This window comes from Acanthochromis polyacanthus, chromosome 19 (assembly GCF_021347895.1).
Source record: "Acanthochromis polyacanthus isolate Apoly-LR-REF ecotype Palm Island chromosome 19, KAUST_Apoly_ChrSc, whole genome shotgun sequence".
NCBI classification, from domain to species: domain Eukaryota; kingdom Metazoa; phylum Chordata; class Actinopteri; family Pomacentridae; genus Acanthochromis; species Acanthochromis polyacanthus.
Window position 1 is genome coordinate 19,536,471 of NC_067131.1, and position 14,610 is coordinate 19,551,080.

The 14,610-nt window shown below is 39.6% G+C and overlaps 1 protein-coding gene across 4 annotated transcripts in view; it reads left to right on the plus strand.

Annotated features, from left to right (window-relative positions):
* The window catches only part of mapk8b (mitogen-activated protein kinase 8b), a 52,384-nt gene that overhangs the window by 10,908 nt on the left and 26,866 nt on the right, over window positions 1-14,610 (plus strand). For all 4 annotated transcript variants that reach the window (XM_051939165.1, XM_051939164.1, XM_051939166.1 and 1 more), the window contains exons 2-5: window positions 2,683-2,862; window positions 7,042-7,171; window positions 7,866-7,924; window positions 9,490-9,628. In XM_051939165.1, coding sequence (XP_051795125.1) covers window positions 2,708-2,862; window positions 7,042-7,171; window positions 7,866-7,924; window positions 9,490-9,628 — 483 coding nt within the window. In that variant the 5' untranslated portion in view covers window positions 2,683-2,707. The remainder of the gene's footprint in view (window positions 1-2,682; window positions 2,863-7,041; window positions 7,172-7,865; window positions 7,925-9,489; window positions 9,629-14,610) is intronic.

Here is a 14,610-nt window from a genome sequence, read left to right on the forward strand (position 1 = left end):
TGTCAACTTTGGACAGAAGATACAATGATCTTGACTAAAACTGGTCCAGCCACCAGCTGTGATAGCTGCTTTTGTGACATGTTTCAGGTCTGAGATCACATTGCTTTTCTCAACCCCATACCAAGCAGGAATCAGATGGTTTGTTAAACTGTCTCTGTTAGGGGCATGGTATTTTGAGTTGAGAGTCTTTATCATCTCCCTACAGAAAACATGGAAATAATGATACATAACTACACTGGTTAAAACAATTTACAACTTTGACAGTGTTCGATTTCACATGAGCAGATAACCGAAAATATGCAACAAATTAACCTACCGAAATTCAGGGGCATTTACTGTGGCAAAAGGGTGTAAACCTTTCACCACAAATCTGGTCACTGCTCGGTGACATTCATTTATCCTCGCCTATGTCATTTTAGTCCTCCCTGCCTCGATGGAAGGGGTTGCTAAAGGTGCACGAGAGCTACTCGTTACAACCTCCGAGTCAGAGTGAGAGCCAACATCTGACCCAGCATGGCTCAGGCCGTCATCATCGTCATCTAAAATATAATTCCAGGATATAGGCAATATTCATATGGTGAAATGAGGTTAACTGCGCTAGCATAAACACAATGTACAGGACCTGGAGGAGTTTATCGTTACCTTCGACATGTAAAGCAGACGACGCCGAGATGTTAGCTCCGCTCCTGCTTTTAACTGGATGAGGCTCACCTGCGCTAAGTAGCGTATCAAACGCGGTACATTTCCGCAAACTAATTGAATGCTGGGTGGACAGATGTTTGAGCATATTGGAAGTATTTCCGCCCTTTGACGAAATTGAATCATTGCAAGTGTTGCAAGTAGCCTTGGTGTCGTCTTTACGAGTGAAATATAGGCACACTTTTGAGTGCTTCTGCCGGGACGCAATGTTGGAAAAGTCTAGAACCTGCGTGTGATGTCATCACGTTTTTGCGACGTAAGAGGAATCGATAAGTGGAATCGTCGGGCAAGTAAACAAACGATTCTTAGGAATCGAATTACTGGGAGTTCTCAAAAAGAACCGGTTCTTGATTCCCATCCCTATGCATACTACACTGTGCTGTGGCATTGTATTGTATGCATACAATCTGGACATACTGCTTGTAATAATGTACCTAAAACTTTGACTATAATGTGAAATGAGCTGTCGTCTGTTTGTGTGCTGTCTGTAGCTCCAAGCCTGTTTAGACTTGTGCGAGATACATGACATATGTGACAACTGCAGAGGATTGTGGGTCACAATGGCCAGAAAAGAATGCTGACTTGCATACTGCAAAATCTGACTGGATATAGTAGGACATCCCAGTGTTTTCATCATACTGCATTTGACATGGTGTATATTGGGACATAGTACGTTTTTTTTGTGGCCTACTACATAGTAGTATGATGGTATAGATGCTGGATATAGGTAGCATAGATTGAACAGGTGTGACTCAAACCTCAAATAGTGAAAAACAATGTAAGAAGCATGATGAAAATGTGTTTTTCATGTAATAATTTCAGTGAAATTATTCTTCGCACAGATCTGTTTTTTTTTCTTTACTGCAACACTGGCAACAGCTGTGGCTCGAGGCATTATGTTTTTAGGTTGTCCGACCTTATGTCCCATTCTCATGATGTCTCTTGAAAGCCCTGAGGGAATTTCCTCAAATTTGGCACAAATATTCGGTGAGACTCAGCGATGAGCTTATGAGATTGTGTTGTACTGTGTCCTCACAAACAGTGCTTTGGCCATAACTCATTAATTCATATGCTAATTGTGACATCATTTTACACAAATTCCTCATAAAATTAAATGGTCAAACTGTGGCATTATATTGTTCTGCAAAAACATTTTTCTGTTCATTATTCAACATCAAAACTCAGCAACACAAGGAGAACGTGCTATTGGACCAGTTGGCAGAGGCAGACAACAAGGTCGTAATGGGGATCGAGTGATACTGATAGACATTTGTAGTAAAAAGGAAAATTTTGGTGCCAAATTTAAAATAACTTCAACACAGAAGTAAGTTAACTTGCCTTTTGTTTGTGTTTTATGTGTTTAGGAGAACTTGCCGCATGTACATCAGGATGTTTCTGTTGAGTCTGTTTCAATTTCACATGTTGCTTTTATAAACATACCAAGTTTCCCTCTTCAGCCAAGTGTTTAAACCTTTTGTTTGTATTTCCATTCGAACATTTTACGCACAATAGAAAATGTGCATGAAAACAGGAGGATGGAAACACACCTACTGGCTCTGATCCCAAACCATGGCTGCAGGTAGTGGACATGCAGAACCTGTTTATAGACTTTGCCACTGGACAGCTATGTCCGACTGATTTCACACTGAGCTCTAATTGCTGAGAAACACAAATACGGCATGTCATGTGAGAGACAGTGTGAAGTTTGACACTGCCAGAAGTGAAAGCATTTGTTCCAAATCACCCTTTATATAATGATTCATCCTAAGATAATTAAAGGTAGTCTTAAATGAATAGCAAATATACAGCAGGTAAATCAGGTTACATGCTTCTTGTTACAGAATGATGGAATCATTTTAAACATGAACATTTTTTTCAGCAGTACAAAGCAGCGTTGTAGAAATCTCCATACTTAGACCTGACAGATTTTTAATTTATTTTTCTGAATCAAATCTAATTACTTCTTCTCTTCACACTCTGCAGGTCTTGAGAGACGAGCTCCACTTGGATGCCCAGCACAGTGTTCGTCCAAGGCTTCACCATGAACCGGAACAAGCGTGAAAAGGAGTACTACAGTATAGATGTGGGTGATTCAACTTTTATGGTTTTAAAGCGCTATCAGAACCTCAGACCCATCGGATCCGGAGCACAGGGTATTGTCTGGTGAGTAAAGATGAACCAGACAGGAAAAAAAATAACAATATAAATTGTCATTGGTTTGTCATCATTACAGTTTGTGTTGACCTTGGAGTCACAGTTTAACAAAAATAATCCTAACTCAAGATGATGCCGTCATCAGCAGATTGGTGTCTTATTTACTTTATGAATATGCAGAATTTGACTTTGAACGCAGCAAGTGTGAAACATTTGATGGAAGGTATGATTGTAGAGGTTTGACTTTGCTAGCTGTTGGCTCTGGTAGTTGATGATACAGATGTAAAAAGATCTGCGTAAGTTGCATACAACACAGAAGTTGTTGCATAATATAGTAATTGTTGACAGGGCAGTATGGTGTTGTGTTCCCTTTGGATTTTTGTTGATGGGAAAGGGGTGGGTGTTGACGGGACTTCACTCAGCTCCGTTACAGAATTGGTTTCTGTATATGGTGATGATATTCTGTCATATCGGCAATGTGCCACCATTAGCGTTGTTTGCATATCTGTCATTCCAGGTGTTGATTAGTTGGACCGTCAAATCTCTAATTAAGTGCCAGTGTGGGCAGTCAGAAATAATTGAGTTCCAGTTCTTGTAACATAAGCTAAGCATGATGATCTCATCATCAAGTTCTCTGCTGTCATTAGCCTGCTCCTCTCCTCATATCAGGGAGGAACACCAGGGAACTGAAGCAGCATCAGTCAGTTTGTCATGCAAGGAATTGCTGGCTATAAAATATCAGCATCTGCTGTGTGTTCAGTTTGTACATGATAATACTGTTTTTTTTTTAGTTTTATCACCAAATTTGTGATAGTTGCATCCCCTAAGAGCTGGCTGACCATCTGTCTGCTCTAACACTGTTTTTAAACAGGAACATATGCTCAATGACTGGAAAAATAGTCACTCAGCATATGTAATGCAATTTAATACAACAACCCTATCATGAACGCTCCTGGTTTATGTGATGCTGCAAACAATTTCACAGTTTTCAACTGCATTATCTGTGTTTGCCCTTGGTTGACTGCTTTGGGGCAGCAGGTGGTCTCTGCTTCTAAGTCGACGATGGTGCTTCTTTTTTTCTTCATTTTATTGGTCTGTGGAGATGAAAATAGGATATTTTGTTAGTAAGAGTTATTCCTCCTCTGCTTTTGAAATGAAGTGGGGGGTCAAAGCCTTCCTTCCTTTGTGCCTGTTGTGGGGTGCAGCTGTATTGTTGTCAGCAGGAAAGCTGCTGCTGTTCTGGTCAGGACGATTTTCCGTGGCTGCAATCAGCTGCTGATGCCTGATTCAGGTTTGGCATTTAAAAAATGCAGATGCTTTGACCTGCCTCAAAGATGTTCGTGGTTGACATCTGTCTCTTTGATTGTAGACAAATTAATCCACTAAAATCTCATCTCTTTGTATCAAAGTTGCACACTTAGAAGTGTATCCCACTAAAGTATTTAGGCTTGTTATGTATGAAACCCCAGAAGTCTGAATCAGTGTTATTACCTCCGCCAGGAGGTTATGTAATCACCGGAGTTTGTTTGTCTGTCTGTCCGTCTGTGTGTGTGTGTGTCTGTCTGTTTGTCTGTTAACAGCATAACTCAAAAAGTCATGGACGGATTTTCACCAAATTTTTACAGGATGTCCGGAAGAGCACGAGTAAGAATCGATTAGATTTTGGAGGTGATCCGAATCACCATCTGGATCCAGGAATTTTTTGAAGGTCGAAGGACAATTGAGAAATGGCCACCTGGCGGCCGGCGGCCCACACGGTGATTCGGATCACCTCCAAAATCGAATCGATTCTTACTCGTGCTCTTGCGGACATCCTGTAAAAATTTGGTGAAAATCCGTCCATGACTTTTTGAGTTATACTGTTAACAGACAGACAGACAGACAGACACACACGGACACACAGATGGACAGACAGACAAACGGGATGGCGGAGGTATGCGCTCTCCGAGTGCTTTTCTAGTTCAGACTGTCGTGGGTACAACACAGTTTTAAGGAGGAGGACTGTTTAGCCACGGTATAGCTTTAATTACACTTGCAGTTGGCTAATTAACCATGCCTGACGTACGTCAGCGGGGTTACTGCATTCGTTTCGGTATCTCGCTGGCTGGGTATGTATGTATGTAGGTGTGTGTGTATGTCCGGTCAGATATCTCTGCAAGTGCTGAAGTCAGGATAATCAAACTTGGCACTGAAGATCAGTCTAAGGTCCCCTGCTCACTTGTGGAGTTACAGGTCAGCAGATCAAGTAGGAAGGGATATACGTAGGATGATCAAAATTGATACAGTGTCATGCATGGGTGTGGTTCTGCCCTCTACTGGGGGCTCATCTAGTTACATGTTGTCAAACTCAAGTAATGTTGTCCTGGCTTCACCTCTTTGTCCTTTGCTCACATTTCACAGATACTTGTTGCTTATTCAGATCAAATGATTGTGTTTGCTTTAATGTCGGGTTAGTGTGCAGTGGGCTACTCACATCAAGTTGCAGGCCAGTTTTCCCTTCAGCAAATGAGAACCCCGAATCCATGACTAGCATTGCTTTATTGTTGTATAATCACTGTGCTGACATTATCAGGTAAGTACAAAGATTTACACTTGTTCTTTTGTTTGTTTATTTGTATCACCCTCAATAATAAACATCTGTGGCAAAAAAAAAAAAAGCTACGGCTCTTGTAGAAAAATTGATCATATAGAGGAAACACTGCATTGGTAGAGGTTCTCACCTTTTCTCTGTGTAACTTAAAAACATTTTCTGGAATCTCTATTTAGAGATGAAATAACCAGACCAAAATATCGCTTTCTCAGCTGCGCATTAAAAAAAAAATCTGTGATTTTACCACGCTGATGCAACAGTCCTAAAAATGCACACTTGCCATTAAACATTCCTGCTCTGAGTTTCCCACACTAGTACAATACAGTTGCAAATTCTTTCGACTCACATTTCTGTGTGAAACTCTTTTAGTCAGCCATGCAAATGATTAACTGTGTTACAAAATATCGGTTTCTTTGATTGAAAGCCCCGAAGTTTTAAACCTTTGATATATATTTATTTGTAGGATTAGTGAACTACAGCTCCCAGGGTGCATTTAGTCAAGAAACTTCCAATCGCCAAGCTGAAACTTGAGTCAGTGAGCCATTATTTGTGGGTTAATGCTAACAACAAATCTACAAACTGAATTCCCTGCTGTTCTGATTCGTGCTGGTGATTGCCTTCTCTTCCTTCACAGTGGCACTCGAGGCTCATGGGTATTGCGTACTTCAACCCGTTTGCCATGCCGAAATGACAAAACATTATTTCTCAGAAACAAAGCTGAAATGATTAAAACTGGTGCCTCTAACAGAAACCTATAGACTGCATTTATGCTGGACGATTTTGTATTTCTGTGTTCAGAAACATTGAGGATATTATTTAAAGAAAAAAATGAAATGAAAAATCAGAACATGGAAAATACTGGGGGACATGGCATCCCCTTCAACTTTGCAATTTGGCAACCAGACGTTAAAGGAATACATACTTGCTATAAACATTGTGGGAAAGTCTCTGATGGTAGGCATATTTCTCAGGGATGTGATTTTTCCGCGAATTCGCGGAATTCCGCTTTTTTCAGGGATGGGAATTTACCGCGGATCCGCGGATTTCTGCCGATTTCATTTATTTGAACGCTGATTTCACAAGTTTGAACACTTTATTGTCGCTGATACTCCCGCGCGATGGTAACGACGTTAACGATAGCTTGTTAACGACTATTGTAAACGGCCCAGCGATTGGAAGTCGCTGCGCCGCCGCCGCTGCAGGCCCCCCTCCCCCAACAACTTTCCGCTAAAATCAGAACTTGCTGATCCCATCCCTGATTTATGCTCTCTGAGAAGAATAATTGTCATATTCTCCAACTATAGTTCCAAAAAACAAAAATAAGGAGAGCATTCTGTCCTGCTGGGCAAATTAAGAACACTGAGGTGCCAGTTCTTTGAGAAAATTTTGGCGGAGCTGCACCAACAATGCTTGTTGAGATCACTCCTTGCACTCTTACTGTCTGTCACATTGCAAAAAACCGCAGGTAATTAAAATATCTGAATTTCATTAAAATGTCCCAAAAAAAAATCCTTGTGGGGAGAGCAGCAAAAATGACCACACACTTTTTAGACATGCATTACTGTTGAGTGAATTTCTGCTTTCGTTCTTCACCGCAGTTCAGCGTACGACCACAACTTGGAGAGGAACGTCGCCATCAAGAAGCTGAGCCGGCCCTTTCAGAATCAAACTCATGCAAAACGGGCCTACAGAGAACTGGTGCTCATGAAATGTGTCAACCACAAGAACGTAAGTGCTGGAACTTTATCTAACTTTCTGTTGCTTTTAATGTTTCTATATATCAGTTAGCATTAGAGATGAAAGGTTTTCAGCTGAGGCACCTTTACTGTCTTGGCTTAAATCTGGCTTTAAATACACAAAGTGAAGAAATAGTGTGATAAACAGGAGACTAGAGCTCTCTGTAGAAACAAGAGAAGACATTTGTATGGAGCAAAGCTTACCCCGAGGAAAGCTCTGGAAAATGTTAGCTGTGTTTTGTCTGTATATCAACTTGAAGGTCATTCTCATGCCTGTGCGTCCTTTTAATTATGCTGTACCTTTCTACATTTTAAATGGTTGAATATTGATATGTGGTTATGCTTGAAGTGAAGCGCTATTGCAGAGTCAGTAATGAACTAAAAAACGCATCGTGTTAACCTGACGGATGATCTGTTGGAGGCTCACATTCAGTGCAGCAATAAACCGGGAACCAGACATGGAGACAAACGGGAATATTTTGAATCACCACAACGCTTCCCCTGGCTGCGTCGTGTTTTTGTGTTGTGAATTAAAAAATATCCCGCTGTTATTCATAATTGATGCTCAGGCTGCTGCAGTCTGTCAGAGGAACAGTTGGCCCTGCTGGTTTCACAAATGCAAAGGTGCAAATGTCGTCATTTACCACAAACCCTCACCTCAATAAATGTGCTTTTTATTTTGACAGATAATCGGCCTATTAAATGTATTCACACCACAGAAGACACTGGAAGAATTCCAAGATGTGTGAGTATTACAGAGTGAAATAACAGGTGCTCAGATCAATTGAGGATGTAACATGCTGGGGACTCAGAAGATCTGTTCTGACTTTTAGGGGCTTGTGCAGATTAGCTGGATCTCTGTTTAATGCTTTGTCATGCTTTGCTTTAAATACATACCACAGGGATTTGAGATAATTGGGGCAATTCCTATAAACTACTTTCAGTTATCAGGTAGCAATATTTCACCATAAAATAGTTGAACACGGACAGCAAAACACATACAAAACCTTATTTGATGCTAAAAGTGGGTAAAACAAACAACGCTTCATTCTTAGTTTTAGTTGTTTGTGCACTCCGACTTATAAACTATGCATTTGTGTGGACTCTGTTTGATTAAGAGCAACATCGGGGTATATTTAGCAGAGTCCTGGACGTATTTCGAAGTCGACAAGATGTCCATGTGAGTGGAAACTGGCTGTAAAATCACAGGGGGAATACTGGGCCGAAATGTGGGGGGAAGTGATGCTTTCGTAGAGTATGACGGGAACAAACATGATTAATGCCATCCTCCAGAGAGAGAGAGAGAGAGAGAGAGAGAGAGAGAGAGAGAGAGAGAGAGAGAGAGAGAGAGAGAGAGAGAGAGAGAGAGAGAGAGAGAGAGAGAGAGAGAGAGAGAGAGAGAGAGAGAGAGAGAGAGAGAGAGAGAGAGAGAGAGAGAGAGAGAGAGAGAGAGAGAGAGAGAGAGAGAGAGAGAGAGAGAGAGAGAGAGAGAGAGAGAGAGAGAGAGAGAGAGAGAGAGAGAGAGAGAGAGAGAGAGAGAGAGAGAGAGACTGTACTGCTCTGTCTGCCTGATTGGAGCTAAAAAGGAAACTGGACAAATCATAGCCAGAGGGTTGCAGAGCTAAGACACAGTTAGAGGATGAAGGCGAACACTCCATTTGCCTATGTGTTTGAATGCATACTTGCATTACAAGGAACATGACAGTGTGCTGTATACATTTCTGAAAATATGGATTTCAGCATTTTTAGATGCGCACTTCCACTAACCTTATCACAAAAAATGTTCAGTGACAGTGTGTGTTACCCATTTTCTGTCTACTATATAAGGTATTAAACTGTAGTGTACACAGATTTCTTCCAAGCACAAGTTCCACTTTTGACAGTGTAGAAATGCACGCTCTGTCGCCAAGATGTTGCTTTTTTGTCAAGAAAAAAACTCTGTCAGAGGTTCCTTGCTCCACGTAGGAGGTTTGAAGCGACTGATGATGTAACAGCTGCCAGATAGCATAACATCATCATTATATGGGAGAAGGAGAACTCTTACTGTCACTTCCCAAATGCCAGGTAAAATAAGTGCTGCGTGGGCGATGAGATAAACAAAATGAAGCTTCACATTTGTTTTAGCTTGTAGTAGAGCATATACATACACTTGAACGACATTTTTACATGACATTATCAAAAACATGCAGCAACACGTGTGAAATATTACTGGTCAACATAAAACCCCTGTTAAAAGCAACAGATAAAGCCAGTGCATGTGATTTGTATTTGTCTCTGCCTGCCGGTTTAACGTGTGTCACCTCCCTGCAGCTATCTGGTGATGGAGCTGATGGATGCCAACCTCTGTCAGGTGATTCAGATGGAGCTGGACCATGAAAGGCTGTCCTACCTGCTCTACCAGATGCTGTGTGGAATCAAACACCTGCACGCTGCAGGCATCATACACAGGGTTAGTCAGACTAGTACAAACACACACACACACACACACACACACACACACACACACACACACACACACACACACACACACACACACACACACACACACACACACAGACGTGGTCACACATGCACAACCAACAGCATTTATCAAGTGTTGTGAGCATGCATGCAAGGTCAAACCAAGCTGTAAACTAAGCATTTTATAATTTGCAACCTTAGCAGTTTCGCAGATGATGATGCACATATACTAAGTATATATTAAAAGTTTACAGTTTAAATAAATAGTTCAATATTCTCATAGTCATAGAGCTAGTGTGTGTTTGGAAAAGTGTACATATTGCACAAGTATATAGTATAAGCTGCGTGCCATTTCTTACAGTAATATTCAGTGGAGTTTGTGATGTTTATAAAACCACCATGGAAATGAGTGCCTGGCAGCTAATTAATGTATTTGTGAATGTTGTGTTTTTGCATAGAAATCTATGTAAAACATTTTATAGTAGTTCCATAACTATTTATTGTACTTCAGTCCATAGTTGCTCTTGTCCACTGCATTGCATGAATCTTTTCAAGCGTTAAATTTCCAGAACTGAGAAATGACCTTAATGCTTTGTGGGACACAGACTGCTCAAGTGGCGTATTTGGAAATTTGATGTTTGCCATTAGGGTATCTTTGACTGGATGGAAAGTTTCAGATTCATCATGTACTACTTAAATTCAGTAGTAGATAAAATACCATTTTGTACAGACCCTCACATGAGAAAAGCATACTTGTTTTTGACCAGACAGTTAAGATTTCCTGTAGTCTCTCCTGGTTGTCTGGCAACCTTACAGAGATGACTTCAGACTTGAGGCATTCTCTGATCTTGTCAACATACAACAATCACTAAAATCTGTTTAAAATCATGGTTTTGCACTTCAGTTTCTGTAACAATTGCACTGAAAATAACGGTCACCTTAAGAGGTGTCGGTAGATTTGTTTTTCTCCACTATCTAGTTTATATGCTAAGCTAAGCTTCATGGGTGCTGGTGGTAGCTTATTATTTAGCTTACAAACACGAAAGTAGAATCTTCTCAGCGAACTCTCAGCGTGAAATGTCAAACTATTGATAGAATCTCATTTCATTTGCATTTCATGACACTTCTATAACATCGTGAACAACCAAACAGAAACAGGTTGTTATGCTGTGAAAATTATGTCCACGTTGCCGTAACACACACACCCACTCATTCATGTTCACCTGGAAACAACAGAGACAGGATGACAAGACGCCGCCCTGAAGCATCAGCAGCATACAAACGATCTCTGTTGTGTGTATGAGCAAACACACTAAGTTCCGACGACACACACTGTCAGCACTCTGTCAATCACACTCAGCGAGATATGCAGCAGTAAATTAGCAGAGCTCCTCTTGCTCCGCCAGCCAGAACTAATTGAGCCACAGGCGGAGCTAACCAGCCTCGCTCGCATCGGCCCGGCTCGGCACGCAAAGCTTTCATAAGGTGAACAGATAGAACATGAGTCATGGATAGCCAAAGATTCTGCTCTCTTGTTATTCTGTGCATTGTCTCTATGATTAAAGCTCTCTTGTCTAATTTAGCACTCACTCTAGGAAACGTTTTTCCATCTATTAAAGCAATGAAGTGTAATTGGCTGTGCTGTAGCCTTGCAGTTTGATGATGTAGTGAAGATAATGTGATCAGGAGGGTTTATAATGAGTTCAAAATTTCCTGAAATGACCTCTGGACATTTTTGGGCACGAGTGGCCGTGGAGGATGTTGTGGAATGTGTCTGATGGTCACTATGAAGGAAAAACCCATTGCTTGGAAAATACTGTTGAAGTGTACAATTTGCCAAAATATAAATTCTGCTGAAAAAACAAATCACCCAACCCAAAACTGTCATTGCTGGATGATAAAGTGCAATAAATCATCTGGCATAGGGCCATTTGTAGATTGTAGCCATGGGCAATGAGGCTTGATGATGGGATGCCTTATGGGTCAGGAAACATGAAGAGCTGGAGAGATAGCACCAGTTTAGTTTAAGATTAGCTTTAGAAAAAGAGAAATGTTGTCTTTTCAAGAGAAACTGTTTCAAAAGATCTTTGTTTTTTCTGCTGTGGTGATTGACATGAGCGGCAGAACGTAATGCAGTGCTGATATGAAAACACTGAACTCAGGGAACAGATAAACAAGTAGAAAATAGTCTGACCAAACAAAACAAAGACTTTGTGGTTACTGTGATACATCATCTCTGCTGGTATCACACTGTACTATAGTGATTGATCGCCTCTTCTTAGGGAAACAAGATCGGATATCTGAGCTGCATCACACCAGCTGCAGTGTTTACCATATATAGAATATTTTAGGGATACTTGCTCCCTACTTAAAAATATAATTTCTTCTGTATTTTCTCTGTGCAAAATGTCATCGTTGAATTGTTAACATTTAGAAAAATGCCTTGTCAAATTGAGAATGAGTTTGTTTTTCATGAACACCTGTTGCAACACTAAGCCCACATACAACATTTAGAAAAAGGGTGTCAAACATTTGGCCTGTGGGCCAAAACCGCCCCACCAGAGGGTCTAATCTGGCCCAATCTGACCCTCTGGCGGGCCGGTAATGTGTAATAATTACAGAGAAGATATTTTTTTTAAAACAAATTTCTAGACCAGGGGTCGGCAACCCGCGGCTCTTTCAGCCCTCTGTCGTGGTTCCCTGTAACTTTGGAAAACTTTGGAAAATACACCTTTCAGGTGCGTTTCAATGCATTTTAATATAGAGAATTTTATTGTGAAATTACCGCTCTTACTTTGACGTGTCACTCCACCGGATGTGCTGTGCCTGTGCATGAGAGCGCAAAGAGAACACGGAGCTTCCGATTCCCACACGTTTCATGTCTTTTTAAAAAAAAAAATTTTTATAACAATGTTTTTATTGGTTTTCACATAAAAATCTCTGCAAGAACAGTATTCCAACCTTTCCTGTCCCAGATTTGCAGGTAAAACATTTGTTTATATATTGCACAGATTTTAGAAAAGATTTTTTTTTTAAAAAGGAAAAAGAAACATGCACACAAGAACAAATAACATAACAGCAACAAACAAACAAACAAACAAACAAAAAAAGCATTACCTTGCCAGAAATTGATTGAGCTTAAAACCTTAACATGCCACCAAACATGAAAACAAATGGTACATTTACATACTTAGATGCACAAATTATATTGTATAGGTCCACAGCAAAATATTAATTTCAATTTAATCAGTATCTTCTGTCAAATCAAAATTTCCCACAAAATCTTTAAATTGTCCCCACACCTCTTCAAATATAGACAACTTTTTTTTCCTAAAACATGTAATTCTTTCTAGAGGATATACTGTGAGCATCTGTTTCACCCAGTGCACCAGTTTGGGTCTCTTACTTTTTTTCCAATATATTGCAATTATTCTTTTTGCTTGTATCAGACACATATTAATCATTATTTTTTCAGTTTTTGAAAAATTGTGTTTTTCTGGATATATTCCTAAAATGAAAAACGCAGGACTTTTTGGAATATCCTTTGATATGATTGACTCTACTGCTATTTTAACCTCGTCCCAAAAGAGTTCCACTTCAGGACATGTCCACATACAATGGAACAATGTTCCTTTATCATTTAAACACTTTGTACATATATCAGGTACATTATGATTATATCTGTGCAGTTTTACTGGTGTAACATAGACTCTCATAAACCACTTGTACTGGAGAAGCCTAAATCGAGTATTGACTAATTGTTTATGTACACTGGCACATGCCAATTCCCAGTCCTCTTTTGAGATATTTGTTTGTAAATCCTCATTCCATGCTCTCAATTTGGAGTCTGTATTATCAGTCGAAGTAGACAATAATAAATTATATATCTCTGAGATAGCACCCCTACTCAGACTATTTTTAGTAATAATTTTTTCTAAAACTGTTTTTTGAGGTTTGTTCATATTATTCTGATTAGTTCTAATGAAACTCCTAAGTTGAAGATATTTGAATAAGTATTTTTTATTAATGTTATATTTGTTTGCTATTTCCTCAAAGGACATTAAGGCATCTGTATTTGGTTTATAGAGATCTTTTATAGTATTTAATCCCTTCAATGCCCACTCTCGGAAAACAGTGTCTGCCCTTCCAGGAATAAAATCTTGGTTACCCCAAATTGGAGAATAGAGAGATAAATCACAAGACTCCTTTACAAATTTACGTACTTTAGACCAGATTTGAATCATATTTTTAACTATCGGATTTTCACTTTTTTTAACAAGTTTAAAAATTTTGTCTGAATAAAGGTATTGTGGTAATGGTAAAATCAGACCCTCCGACTCCATCTCCCTCCACTGCGGGATGTCTTTTGTCTCGAAATAGAATTTAATTGACCTCAGTTGAGTTGCCCAATAATACCACTTTATATTTGGACATTTTAGTCCTCCTTTATTATATGGTAACTGTAATAAAGACAATCTAATTCGGGCCTTAGAATTTTTCCAAATAAATCCTGTAAATAATTTTTTAACCTGTTCAAAAAATTCAGTTGGTGGGGGCAAAGGTAGATTCTGAAAAATATACAGCATTTTGGGGAGCACATTCATTTTTATTACACTAATTCTACCAATCAAAGAAAGAGGTAAAGACATCCACCGATCCACCAATCCTGTTATATCATTCATTAAAGATTCGTAGTTAGATATAACAATCAAATTTAGTTTGCGCCTAATTTCTATTCCTAAATATTCAAAATGATCCACCACTTTAAAATATTGAGCTTGTGGGGCTGGTTTTTCCGCCTCTTTCTCATTGAGCAATAAAATAGAAGATTTAGTATTGTTGATTGTATAACCTGAGATTTTACTAAAATCCCTAATCAGATCTAGGATAGCAGGAATTGTCCTGCTCAAATGTGAGACAAATAAGATAACATCGTCAGCATAAAGTGCAACTTTGTGCTCAGTAATACCG